The following is a 12,242-nucleotide window of genomic DNA, read 5'->3' on the forward strand; positions in this document are numbered from 1 at the left end:
ATCTGCAAAAAAAAACCCACCAAACTCAGAGGGCACCAAGGACCCCACAATCCTCCTCCTCTCCTCAAACCCCACTCCCTTCTACCACTGATGATGTTACCTGGCTGGGTCATGAAACGTCCCCAAGAAAACCACCAAGCTCAGAGAGCGCCAGGGATTCCTCGTTTCAATCCTGAGGTACAAATATTTTCCTTCATTGAACTCACTGCCTTCCAGAGGTTCTGGTGGATTCTAGCACACACACACACACACACACACACACACCGTTTTTCGACTCCTTCCTTTTTCACCGATTTACGGTCACCCCGAACCCAACCCGAAGAGACCGTTGTACCTGCTTTGCTTCTCTGTATCCAACATTCGCTGGAGTTCCCGCACCCGGCACTCAAACTGGGTCTTCTCATCTCCCAGGACGCTTCTCCACGCCTCCCACTGGCGCTCCTTCTCCAAGAGCTCATCGTTCAGGGCCTCCAGATCCATCACTTGCTCCTCCAGCATGGTACAGGTGGTCTTTAAGGCCTCCATGGTCTAAAAATAAATCCCCAGCAGAGGTTTGTTTTTTTTAAATCCCCCTGAAGTTCAGCTGAAGAGCATAATCTCCTTTAAAAAACAAACAAACCCATAATCTCTTGCGGGATGGAGTCTTGGCAACTGAATGGAGCGGAGTGTTTCCTGGCCAGATGCCCTTCCTGTTGCCAGTACGGAGTTTTGTTCAGCAGATATCTTCTCCTCGGGCCCAGAGAGAGAGAAAAAAAATCTGCCTCTACCTAGGATCAAACTCACAGCCTCCTGATTGTGAGGCGAGAGATCCACCTCTGGGCCACCGCACCGCTCTTCAGCTCAAGAGCATAATCCTAGTCTAAAATAAAGCTCCTTTAGATTCCTTACAGAGAGGTTGTTAACATTTACTGAACCTCTTCGAGGAAAGAAGCGCGTGATGGCGCGGTTCCGGATGGTGCATGTTAGATAGGAGAGTGGAACAGCAGCATTAGAAGAATCTGAGGCAGGGCTTCCCAGGTCATAAAATGGGAAAGAATTAGCCTTATGCAGTGGTTTATACCACCTGTGTCAGGTTTCCAACAATCGCCCTAATTAAATACTGAGCCTCGAGCCAAACTTCAAAAAACTTTGAAGGATTTATTAGGAGCGACATGCTGGCACCGCTCTGTATGAAGCCAACTCTGGCATACATCGTTTACATTCACCTGTGACCCTGTTTCCCCTCTCCTCCCTGGGTGTGTGATAAATTTGATTCTCCAATTTAGCACATTCGCGGGCTGGGTGTCCTCAATCATGTTCTCCAATTAAATATTTTCCCGGGCAAAAGCTCCTGTAGCTTATTTACAATCATTTTAAGATAAGTGTTGGAATGTACTTCTGGTTTCAAACTGCCGCACTGTTCTTCCAGATTTCCTTCCTTTCCTTCCCCCTCCCTCCCTCATTTATGGCAACACTAAAACAGGCATAGGAATCTTTTTTGAGTTGACAGCCTGTTCAATGATATGTACTGAAAAAGGACCAAGCCTTTTTCAATAAGTATCTGCATTTAGTTAGGTGGTTGAACGAGACTGTTCTGACCCAAATCCTTTTCCAATAAAACAAACATGAACCAAAGGGGACAGAAACCTTTTAATGAGTCTTACGAATCCCCGGTTAGAAGGCTGCTGCAAACTGATTAACTTCGATAAGCACAAGCCTCGCCAAAATTGTGCGAGACTCCCAAGAATCAGATAACATTTCACAACACAAGAGTGTTCAAATACCAGATTAAGATACAGTAATGTCCACGAGGCTGAGTTTCAAAACGTTTTTGCTTCCTGCAAAGAACATTCACTTCACAGCTGGCTTTTATCTTCTTGAAGGGGGGGGCGCATTACCTTGCAGCCTTACTCCCGAGTCGCCCATGTTGTAACTGCTCTTTTCTCCGAGCAATCCTGCGCACACGCGCACTTGGCACAGGCTCCTCGGGAACCTCCTCATCGCTGCTGCTAGCCCCCACAATCTCTGAAGGCAGCAGTCCACTCCCTAACGGTCCTGGCCCCTCACCTGAGTCCTTGCTCTCCTCAGCTGTCCGCACCTGCTGCCGGCTAACCACAACAGAGAGTTTGCAAGAACTGGCCTTTGTAAGCTGAAATTGGAAGGACTTACTTGCTTTTGACTGGTGAGTTGCATCTCCCGTTCCGTTATCTCGCGACGGAGATGGTCAACCTCGCTCCGCAACTGAACCACCTCGTTGTTTGCCCCGGAAGCTTCATCTAACTGCTTGGAGAGGAAGAAGTTCTGGTTGTTCAGCTCAGCGTTATCCTCGGTCAGCTGGTTCAGCTGCTCTTCCAGATCTGTGATCACCTACACGAAAAGAACAACACGCCGGGAGGAGAAACAGAAAACAAATCTCAGAAACAGGTGAGAACTTAAAGCCGACGAGTTTTCCGACAGCCAACTTCCAAACATCCTCAAACGGCATTCTGGAAGTTTATCATGCAGCCTTGCAAAATAATAATAATAATAATAAATTGCACATGCTTAATTAGCCTGGGGTTGAAGCTAAACCCATAACCAGGTTGAAGATCTGCTGTCCTTTGATCGTTTCGTGTAAGATACACCTCAACGTAAGAGGTTTACTTTTCATGCTACGACCTCGGTTGGAAGAATGCAAGAGCAATGCGCAATCGGCAGCCTGCGGTTGCCTGGCCAGATCTGCAGATGTTCAAATGACGGTATAAAGCAAATTGATTTATCTTCCCCAACCTGGTATTATCCTCACCGCGGACCACAGATGCTAAGTTCCGTGAGAGGAACACCGATGACTTGTAGAGAGGCCTTGGAAGAGAGGCAGATTATCTGTTTGGTGACTCTTTTGAGATTACTTCAACAAGAGAGGAAAACCAGAGTGTTGCGGCCTGTCGGTCGCTGGCACCTCCAGCAGCCAAATCAGAGGAGGTGCCAGCATCAAGCTCTGAGAGGGAAGAGAGAATGGAACTGGCAGAAAGAGAGAGACGGAAGCGGAGCCTGGGCCGCCCGTCAGCCCTCCGATGGAGAGTCAACAGCCCCCAGGTCTGGAGGTGGCTGCTGAGGAAGAGGAGGAATAGCTGGGTCCAGTGCCTGATGTGTAGATTCTCAGAAGGCAGAGGAGAGGAGAGCAGTGGAAATCTATGGGCCGGACCTTGGGACGGAAGAGCCACCGCTGCTAGCGAAGCCCCACCCTAGCTCTGGGAATAAAAGTCAGGGGGTGGAGATGAATAGATGTGGCAGACAACTATTCATCTCCTTGCCGGACAGACTTGTTAGCCTGCGGTGAGAGAGAAACTTTTGTGCCGGGGATGCCGGCACTCCTCATAAAGGAATCTTTGAGTTAACTTCAGGGGGGTTGTCGTGTTTGGGGAGATGGGTCAGGACACAGGGTGATGCCAACAGCTAACCGGCCTCCCTCTACCATTTAGGGTTCGGTGGTCAGTTAAAAACCTCAGGGTGAAATATGACGAGCACCTGCCATTCCATTCACACACATTTTAGAGAGGCAAAGCTAATATAAGCGCGTCAGTGAGAGGCAGACAGGCGACAAGGCTTTTACGAAGCAAAGGAAGCTGGGGTCCACTGAAGCAGAATGGGAGTGAAGATGAGCCCCTTTGGTCCACCCCAGATGTTTCGAATGCTGCTGGATAGACCGCCGGTCAGAACATGGGAGGGAAACGACTGGACGAAGACATGCTGCGCGGCTGAAGCACAAGCCCCCAGGATTTTGGAAGGGCTTCCAGACCATGCTTGACCGGGCCAACTAACGACAACACTGCTTTCTCAAAAGTTGTCCCAATGCACACAACTTGCACTCGTGGTTGTGACTCCCCAACCAATGGTCGCGTCTTCGTTTTCTTCCCGGCAACCGAGGAAGAATCGACGGGAGGAATAAAGCAACGTGAATAAGAACCGGGCAAATGTCACACAGCAATTCAAAAACATCCTGAGCACGTGGCTCCCGTGCTTAGATATTGCCCACCTAAGAGCATCTTCTCTTGGTTCACTGTATCTGTTGAAATGTGGCTAACACAGATTTGTGATCTCCCCTGGCCCCCCCCCCCAAGTATTCCTTGTTTAAATCCACTGGTCCATCTGTACAAGGATCCGGGTATGACTAAACGCTATGAGTAGCTTCTCGTATCGTTTGGAAATGAACCGTGGCTGCAAAAGAATTTAACACCTGACACATTTGAATTTCAATTCACTAGTGAAGCAGACTGCGGATGCGAGGACATAAACAAGAAAATAGTTTCACACACCCCCTTCCCATGCTGCAGGTTAGTTATAAAACTTGGTACAACACTCAGGGTTACCTTGGTAACTTAGATAGGCGGATAGACCGATTGGTAGTTATGTAATCATTACAGAAAATACTTTTGCTTATAATTTCAGATTTATGTGAAGAGCACGTGCTGAGGAGCAGGGGCCAGAGGCAAAAGCAGGAATATACAGAATTATTATCATCCTATTGATGAACTGTTCTGACCCAGGCACTGGCTTCTGGTTTTCGGGCAAAACTGCACCCATAGTAAACCACTGATTTGTTTAAAGACTTGTTGAAAATTGGCACTTACTTTTGGTTTTTTTGGCAAAACTGTGCCCGTAGTAAACCACTGATTTGTTTAAGAAACTTGTTGAAAATTGGCACTTCTGGTTTTTCGCCAAAACTGTGCCCATAGTCAAACCGCTGATATTTATGACAGTTACAACCCGTGACCGTAATGGGCAGGTTCCCTTAGGGTTGTATGTTAAAGGGCTGCCTGTAGTTGCTCTCCGCCTTGACATCACCACGAGAAGCAAATGTTTAAAGCGGAAAAAGAAATCTTGTCCCTTAACAGGAAAGCCACCTTCTGAATTCATCCAGAAGCGATTTTTTGTTCAGAAATCCACTATCGCAAGCCAAAGGTATCGCATTTTTAGCCTTCACCCCAAGCGCCTGAACTTTTAGGAGGAACACAGAAGGAATTGCTGAAATGTTCTCTTCTGGGCTTCTGGAGGCTAACGCTGACACTACTGCACTGAAAGCTATCCACGCACTCCTTATGTACCAAGATGGATGAGACATTTAGGAGTTTTTTTAAACAGAAAAACCAAAAAAAACCCTGAACTTTGTAAATAGCTACTCATCGCTGGCAAAGAAACATTTCCTACGCAGGTTAAGAGAACAAAGCAAGTTCTTTTCTTTGGCTGGAAACAATGGTGGGATTCGACCGGTTGTTACACCGGTTGAATCCCGTCCCTGGCCGGAAACTATGATCGTTTAACAGAATAAAAGAGTTGGAAGAATTTCACAGGAAGAGTTCTCCGCTCCTCTACTCGTTGCAGAAGACCTTATGCCACCAGACTTGAAACTCTAGACCTAGAAAACCTAGAACTACGCCGCCTTCGGTCCGATCTAAGTATAGTACATAAAATCATACCTTGCAATATCCTACCTGTCAATGAATACTTCAGCTTCAACCATAACAACACAAGAGCAAACAATAGATACAAACTCAAGGTTAACCGCACCAAACTTGATTGCAGGAAATACGACTTCAGCAACAGAGTGGTCCATGCCTGGAATCCTCTACCTGACTCTGTGGTTTCTTCCCCAAACCCCAAAAATGTTTAACCTCAGACTGTCTACCATTGACCTCACCCCTTTCCTAAGAGGTCTGCAGGGGGTGTGCATAAGCGCACCAATCGTGCCTACCGTCCCTGTCCTATTGTTTCTTTTATTTTTCTTATATGTATCCATGTATTCATAACTATGTAGATACTTATACCTGTATCTTGTAAGTGATTGACAAATCAAAAAATACTAAAATACTAATACCTTGGAGGTCTTCTAGTCCAAACCCATCCCCCCTCCCCCCTCCCGGCTATAGAAGGAAACCCTACCATTCTGGGCAATTGTTTCTTTTATTTTTTAAAAAATTTTCTTATATGTATCCACGTATTCATAACTATGTTTTTACTTATACTCTACTATCTTGTAAGCAACGGAAAGACCAAATAAATAAATAAATAAGCAAAAAACAAATAGCCACTCAATCTTTTCTTAAAAACCTCCAGAGTTGGAGCACCCATAACCTTGTGAGGCAAGTTGTTCTGCCGATTAATTGTTCTCACTGTCGTGACCCAGCGGCCCCCAGATTATTTCAAAGAGGTAGTGCTCGATGTACATTCGCAACTGAGCCCAACGTCTCTGCTTAACGAATTGTTAAGTGAGTTTTGCACCATTTTACCATCTTCCTTGCTACGGCTGTTGAGCGAATCCCTGCGGTTTGTTAAGTTAGTCACAGCGGTCGTTAAGCGACTCTGGCTTCCCTGTTGACTTTGCTTTGTCAGAAGGGTCTCAAAAGGGGATCGCGCGACCTCCTCGAGGACACTGTGACCGTCGTAAATATGAATCAATTGTGTTTGAATATTGATCCCATGACCACAAGGAGAGTCGTTAGGGTGAAAAATGGTCATGTCGCTTTTTTCATGCGATGGTAACTTTGAACAGGCACTAGACCTACTGTTGTAAGTTGAGGATTACCTGCATAAGCCTCTACAAGGAACAAACAGAACATCGATATACCTAATATCTATTAGGTAATGCCACTGTATAAAGCCTTAGTAAGGCCACACCTAGAGTCCTGCATCCAGTTTTGGTCACCACACTATAAAAAAGATGTTGTGACTCTAGAAAAAGTACAGAGAAGAGAAACCAGGAGGATTAAGGGACTGGAAACTAAAACATATGAAGAGCGGTTACAGGAACTGGGCATGGCTAGTCTAGTGGAGAGAAGGACCAGGGGACACAGGATAGCATCCTTCCAATATTTGAGGGGCTGCCACTGAGAGGAGGAAGGGGGTCAAGCTATTTTCCAAAGCCCCCGAAGGCCAGACAAGGAACAACAGATGGAAACTGAACAAGGAGAGATTCATCCTGGAAATAAGGAAGAACTTTTCTGACAGTGAGAACCATCAATCCGTGGAACAGAAGTTGCCTTCAGAAGTTGAGGGAGCTTCATCACTGGAGACTTTCAAGAAGAGATTGGACTCCCATCTGTCAGAAATGGTGTAGGGTCTCCTGCTTGGGCAAGGGGTTGGACTAGATGACCCACAAGGTCCCTTCCAACTCTGATTATCTGTTTGTACACTGTGACAGTTCCACCATCCGTTGTTCGCTTGTTCATTCCTGTCAGAAGCATCACAATTAAAATAAGGCATGCTATGTCCTATAAAATTAAAAATATAAAATAAAAGATTAAAGCATGTACATTTTTTTCCTTCTTCTTTTAAATCCAGTCCTTGGAATAGCTGATTTGTACATTGGCTGTTCAAAGAGCTGGAAGAAGAAGAAGAAGAAGAAACAAAAAGCACAAAATTAAAATCGGAAGGACCAGGGCCTTTTTCCAATTCAACTCATGCGGTGCTGCCTTATGCCTTCTTTGCTCCCTGGTGTAAAAGAAGTGTAAAAGATTTAAGAGGCTGCAGCGTTTCTGAAACGAATTCGGTGGAAGAGGCAAAACAGACAGGCAGAAACCAATGGAGGAGAAGGTTCAGGAAGGAGAATCTTCCCCCCCCACACACACAAAATAAAAATAAAATGAAAGAAACTTTATTTTCCTTGATCTTTGGGCAGGTGGGCTGTCCCTTACTTGGAGAACAGGATAGAATTTGAGAGATCTAACGCAAAATGCTTCTTCTATCTATATATATACAACACAATCATGTTTTCATGAATCACATCCCAGCATCCTTACGAGCCATAAATACCCTTGGCTGCCCATGTTTAGCATAATATTTTCAGCTAAGAATAACACCAGGCGCCTCCACCTCCTGTTCTCTGCTAAGAAATATAACCAGGAGAGCAAAATTGGTCCTGTCGAGGCACCAAACCACTCGGCTGCAGCAATAAAAGCAGCAGCCAAGTTTTAATGAAAAAAAGACTTTTAAAATTCCCCAGGAAAGCAAACGCCGTTTTGGTGAACGGTGCCCAACCAGATCAGCCCTTTGATTGAAGAAAGCACCGATAGCAAAGGCACGCCAGGAAAAAAATAAACAACCGTTCCAAGCTTGGGTCAATGAGTTTGCCGTAACGGATATTTTAGCTCTCCAGATTTAACTCCCTTAAGCGACTTACAGCCTCCTCCGAGCTATTTCTGAATTTAGCAGCCGGTCTGCAGCCTGGATATTAATACACTACAGAAAGAGGCACGGGGTTTAAAAGAGTTGGAAGGGACCTTGTAGGTCATCTAGTCCAACCCCCTGCCCAAGCAGGAGACCCTACACCAGAAGGTCTCCAACCTTGGCCACTTTAAGACTTGTGGACTTCAACTCCCAGAATTCCTCAGACAGCTTTGCTGTCTGAGGAATTCTGGGAGTTGAGGTCCACAAGTCTTAAAGTGGCCAAGGTTGAAGACCCCTGCCCTACACCATTTCTGACAGATGGCAGCCCAGTCTCTTCTTGAAAGCCTCCAGGGATGAAGCTCTCACAACTTCCGAAGGCGAGTTCTTTCCTATTGAATATAGAATAACAGAGTTGGAAGGGACCTTGTAGGTCATCTAGTCCAACCCCCTGACCAAGTAGGAGATCCTACACCATTTCTGAAAAAGGGTAGTCCAGTCTCTTCTTGGAAGCCTCCAGTGATGAAGCTCCCACCACTTCCAAAGGCAACTTCTGTTCCATGGGTTGATTGTTCTCACTGTCAGAAAGTTTCTCCTTATTTCCAGGTTGAATCTCTCCTAGTTCAGTTTCCATCCATTGTTCCTTGTCTGGTCTTCAGGTGCTTCAGAAAATAGCTTGACCTCCCTCCTCCTCTCTGTGGCAGTCCCTCAAATATTGGAATATTGCTATCATGTAACCCCTTAGTCCTCCTTTTCATCTAGACATCCCCAATTCCAGCAACTGATTTTTAAATATGTTTTAGCCTCCAGTCCCCTCATCCTCTTCGTTGCTTTTCTCTGCACTCTTTCTAGAGCCTCAACATCTTTTCTTACATCGCGGTGAGCAAATCTGCACGCAATATTCCAAACGTAGCCTTATTAACCAAGGCATCATCAAGTGGCACGAACACTTCACGTGATCTCGATTCTATCCCTCTAAACATCAACAACGGATTTGTGATTTGGCTTCGGTTTGGGGAGGCCCAATCTTTGCCACGAATTCTTGGGCCTTGTTCTTTTCCGGGAACTTACTTTTAAGAAGTTTAAAAACAGCAAGTGGGAAGAGGAATGACTTCTTCAGAAAGCAACAGGACGTCATTGGTTCTTACCACTACCAAAAGGACCCATGCCGGCTTTGGAAGCACGCACAGCTCTCGTCTTAAAAATCGCATGCATTTTTTTTTCCTTTTTAAAGTTTTCTGCCCCACTTCAAAAATCTACCTGAACTCAGAAGCCAGTGGGCATTTTTGGAGAATGTCAGCTTCCCTTGCCGTGTGTGTGTGTGTGTGTGTGTGTGTGATAGGGGTGAGCTGCTGGGGGTTTGCAGGAGTTCAGAACAGCCCCTAGCTAAGATGTTCTGCAGTTCCAAGAACCCCCAAATCCAACTCCTGGCTGGCCCCACCCCCACCCCTCCCAGGAGTCCCCATGTGGCCCGTTTTGGATGCAGGTAAGTGCAGGGAGGCTCGGGGAGGGTGAAAAACGGGCCTCCCAGAAGTTCGGGAAGGCCAGAAATGGGGCCGTTTCCGGCTTCCAGAGAGCCTCCGGAGCCCAAGGAAGGCCGTTTTCATCTTCCCGGAGACTCAAGGAAAGCCTCCGGAGTCCAGAGAGGGGGGAAAAAAACACCCCCCCCCTTCCCGCTGTGATGCAGGAGGCCGACTAGGCCACACCCACCCAGAATCCGTTGCTAAAAATTTTTGAAGCCCACCCCTCCCTGTGTGCGTGTGCGCGCGTGCGTGTCTCGTTGCAAAACCCTTCTTTCGAGGGCCTTCCGTTCGTTTCATGGGTGCGTGTTCTAGCATGCGTTGCTCCGCATGCAAGTTGCAGCCTTGGAGAGACGGCGAGAGGGGCTCGCTCAAGATGCCGCCGGCAGCCAAAGGAAAAGTGGAGGCGAGCGTTTGCATGCATGATGTGGAGGGGGGGGAGGGGGAGAGGAGAGAGAAACCTCGGGGTGGCTCGGCGTGTTTTCCCCCCCCCCCATCCAAAGGGGGAACCTGCGGCAAAGAAAAGGCGAGAGGCATCCGCGCATGCAGCCATTCCCCCTGCTTGCAGCGAGAGGCAACGCTCTGTGTCGCCATCCCAAAAGCGACGGTCCCGAAAAGGCTCCTCCCTTACGAGAAGGATGGAAGGTTGCTGGGCTCCCAGTTTAATCTGCAGGGTGAGGGAGTATCGTCTGAGCGACGGCAAGGCCTGGTTGGATGCCCGAGGGTTCGGGTACAAGGTATTTCCCACAGTTCCGGAAATGTCATATCGTCCCCATCGTTTGTGGCAGCTGCTTAAACCATTCTTATTAGCTGCACTGAAATGAGATATTTTTTTTTCCCTTCCTTCCAATTGTTTTGGCCTTTTTTTTGTTTTTTGGTTTTTTGAAGTGGCCAAGGCCAGATTGAAAGCTTCCACAGCTCCAGAGAGAAGATTATATATATATATATATATATACACTTTTTCCTGGAGATTCTCAAATGAACAATTCAGATCAGTCTCGGTTCTGCTAGCTCAGGGGAAGCCAAAGACTCCCTTTCTAGAAGCCTTCGTCTTTCCAAGGAGCAGACAAAACACAGTGTGTGGACCGTTTCCTTCCTCATCCTCTTGATTTCAAAATAATTCAAGGATCTGGGTTGAATACTCACTGTGCAGCTATTACGAAGGGCTTCAAATTTACGCTGGATTTCATCTCTATGTGCCTAGAGGAGGTAAGAATTTGATCATCAATGTTTGCACACATCAGAGGCAGCATCCAACAGCTGTTGCTAAATGAACCACAGAACAATTTACCAGCAAGCAAAGTTTAGGGAGGGAAGATCCTGCAGGTTGTTAGTCCTGGCTGGGCAAAACAACAACCACAACCACCCAGTTGGGTGGCTTGTGTATGTATGACGTGGTGGCAAAAACCACACATGAAACGGAAGGTTGGTGCTGTGAAATAACCAAGTTATATGCTTGACTGTCCAAAGAGTAAACAGAGCTTGGGGGAGGAGGGGAATCAAACAAGTCATCAGCCTAGAATTGTTACGTTCCCACAAACAGTTTAAGTCCACCCCCTCTGAACTTAGACTTAGTTCATTCTGCTAAATCTTATCTAGCGCCCATTTAGTGCTGAATGTTAGTTGTCCAGATTCTTGTGTGTAGACGCGAGCAATAAATCTTCTCAACTGCAACTTAAGTACAATCTTGATTCTTTGTGCCTGATGATACTCAATTCATTTGCAGAGGCTGTTGCAATCTTGTTCCACAAATGGAAGTTAGAGAAAAAGACCTACAACAAAGCATTACACATCCTTGTCTGCTAAAGAACCCATTTTAGGGGGGAAAGGGGAGGAACGCAGGTCGTTGAGGGATGGGATTTTCCTGAGCTTGTTTTTTTTTTTTTGCATTTGGAAACGAAAGGATCGAACAGGTAGTCCTTGACTTATAAGCAATTGATTGAGCCCAACGTTCCCGCTGTGGAGTGAGACATGGGTTAGGTGAGGTTTTTTTGCTCCACTTTATCACTTTTCTTGCTACCGTTGTTAAGCGAATCACTTCTTAAGGGACCCCCCCTTGGATGGACACAGCAACAGCTATAAATATGAGTCGTCGCCAACCATCTGAAATTTGATCACGTGGGGACGCTACAAAGATCGTATGGGTGAAAAATGATCATAAGTCACCCCCCCGTGCCGTTATAATTTTGAGCGAACTGTTATAAGTCGAGGACCACCTGTATTATTGGGGCAACCTGCTCAAGAAAAATCAAGCACTGGAAATGCCTACAAAAAGATTTATCGGGTGTCCTAATCTTTCACCAAGGAAGCATCTCTTCCCGCCACCTATGTTTCCTGGGGATAAAGGGAAACTCCAAGAGACACCAAAAGACATGAGAGCCTTCAGTTTACAGATTTTTTTTTTTAGCAAAACCTATATTATTATTTTTTCACAAGCAAAGTTTGACATCAACACTCAACCTCCAGCCCCCAGGTCCTTCTCCAATCTTAGCCTAGAAGTTTAGTAAGTTTTGGGGCTCACTGGATGGTTATTTCGCCTCCTGCATTTCAGCCATCCGTCCTGAATCCAAGAAAGTAAAAACTGTTTCGGCTCATCGAAAAAGA

At 46.3% G+C, this 12,242-nt stretch overlaps 1 protein-coding gene across 22 annotated transcripts in view; it reads right to left on the reverse strand.

The window, feature by feature from the left end:
* CIT (citron rho-interacting serine/threonine kinase) overlaps positions 1–12,242 on the reverse strand; it is a 93,279-nt gene that overhangs the window by 31,539 nt on the left and 49,498 nt on the right. For 17 of the 22 annotated variants that reach the window (XM_087913188.1, XM_026718629.2, XM_087913185.1 and 14 more), the window contains 3 exons: positions 10,785–10,838; positions 2,149–2,346; positions 335–528 (listed from right to left, as the gene is read on the reverse strand). In XM_087913188.1, coding sequence (XP_087769314.1) covers positions 335–528; positions 2,149–2,346; positions 10,785–10,838 — 446 coding nt within the window. The remainder of the gene's footprint in view (positions 1–334; positions 529–2,148; positions 2,347–10,784; positions 10,839–12,242) is intronic. The other 5 variants (XM_087913189.1, XM_087913186.1, XM_087913202.1 and 2 more) reach the window with 1 other exon arrangement.

Source organism: Pseudonaja textilis, chromosome 15, assembly GCF_049901715.1.
Source record: "Pseudonaja textilis isolate UNSWEBS1 chromosome 15, rPseTex1.2, whole genome shotgun sequence".
Classification (NCBI taxonomy): Eukaryota; Metazoa; Chordata; class Lepidosauria; order Squamata; family Elapidae; genus Pseudonaja; species Pseudonaja textilis.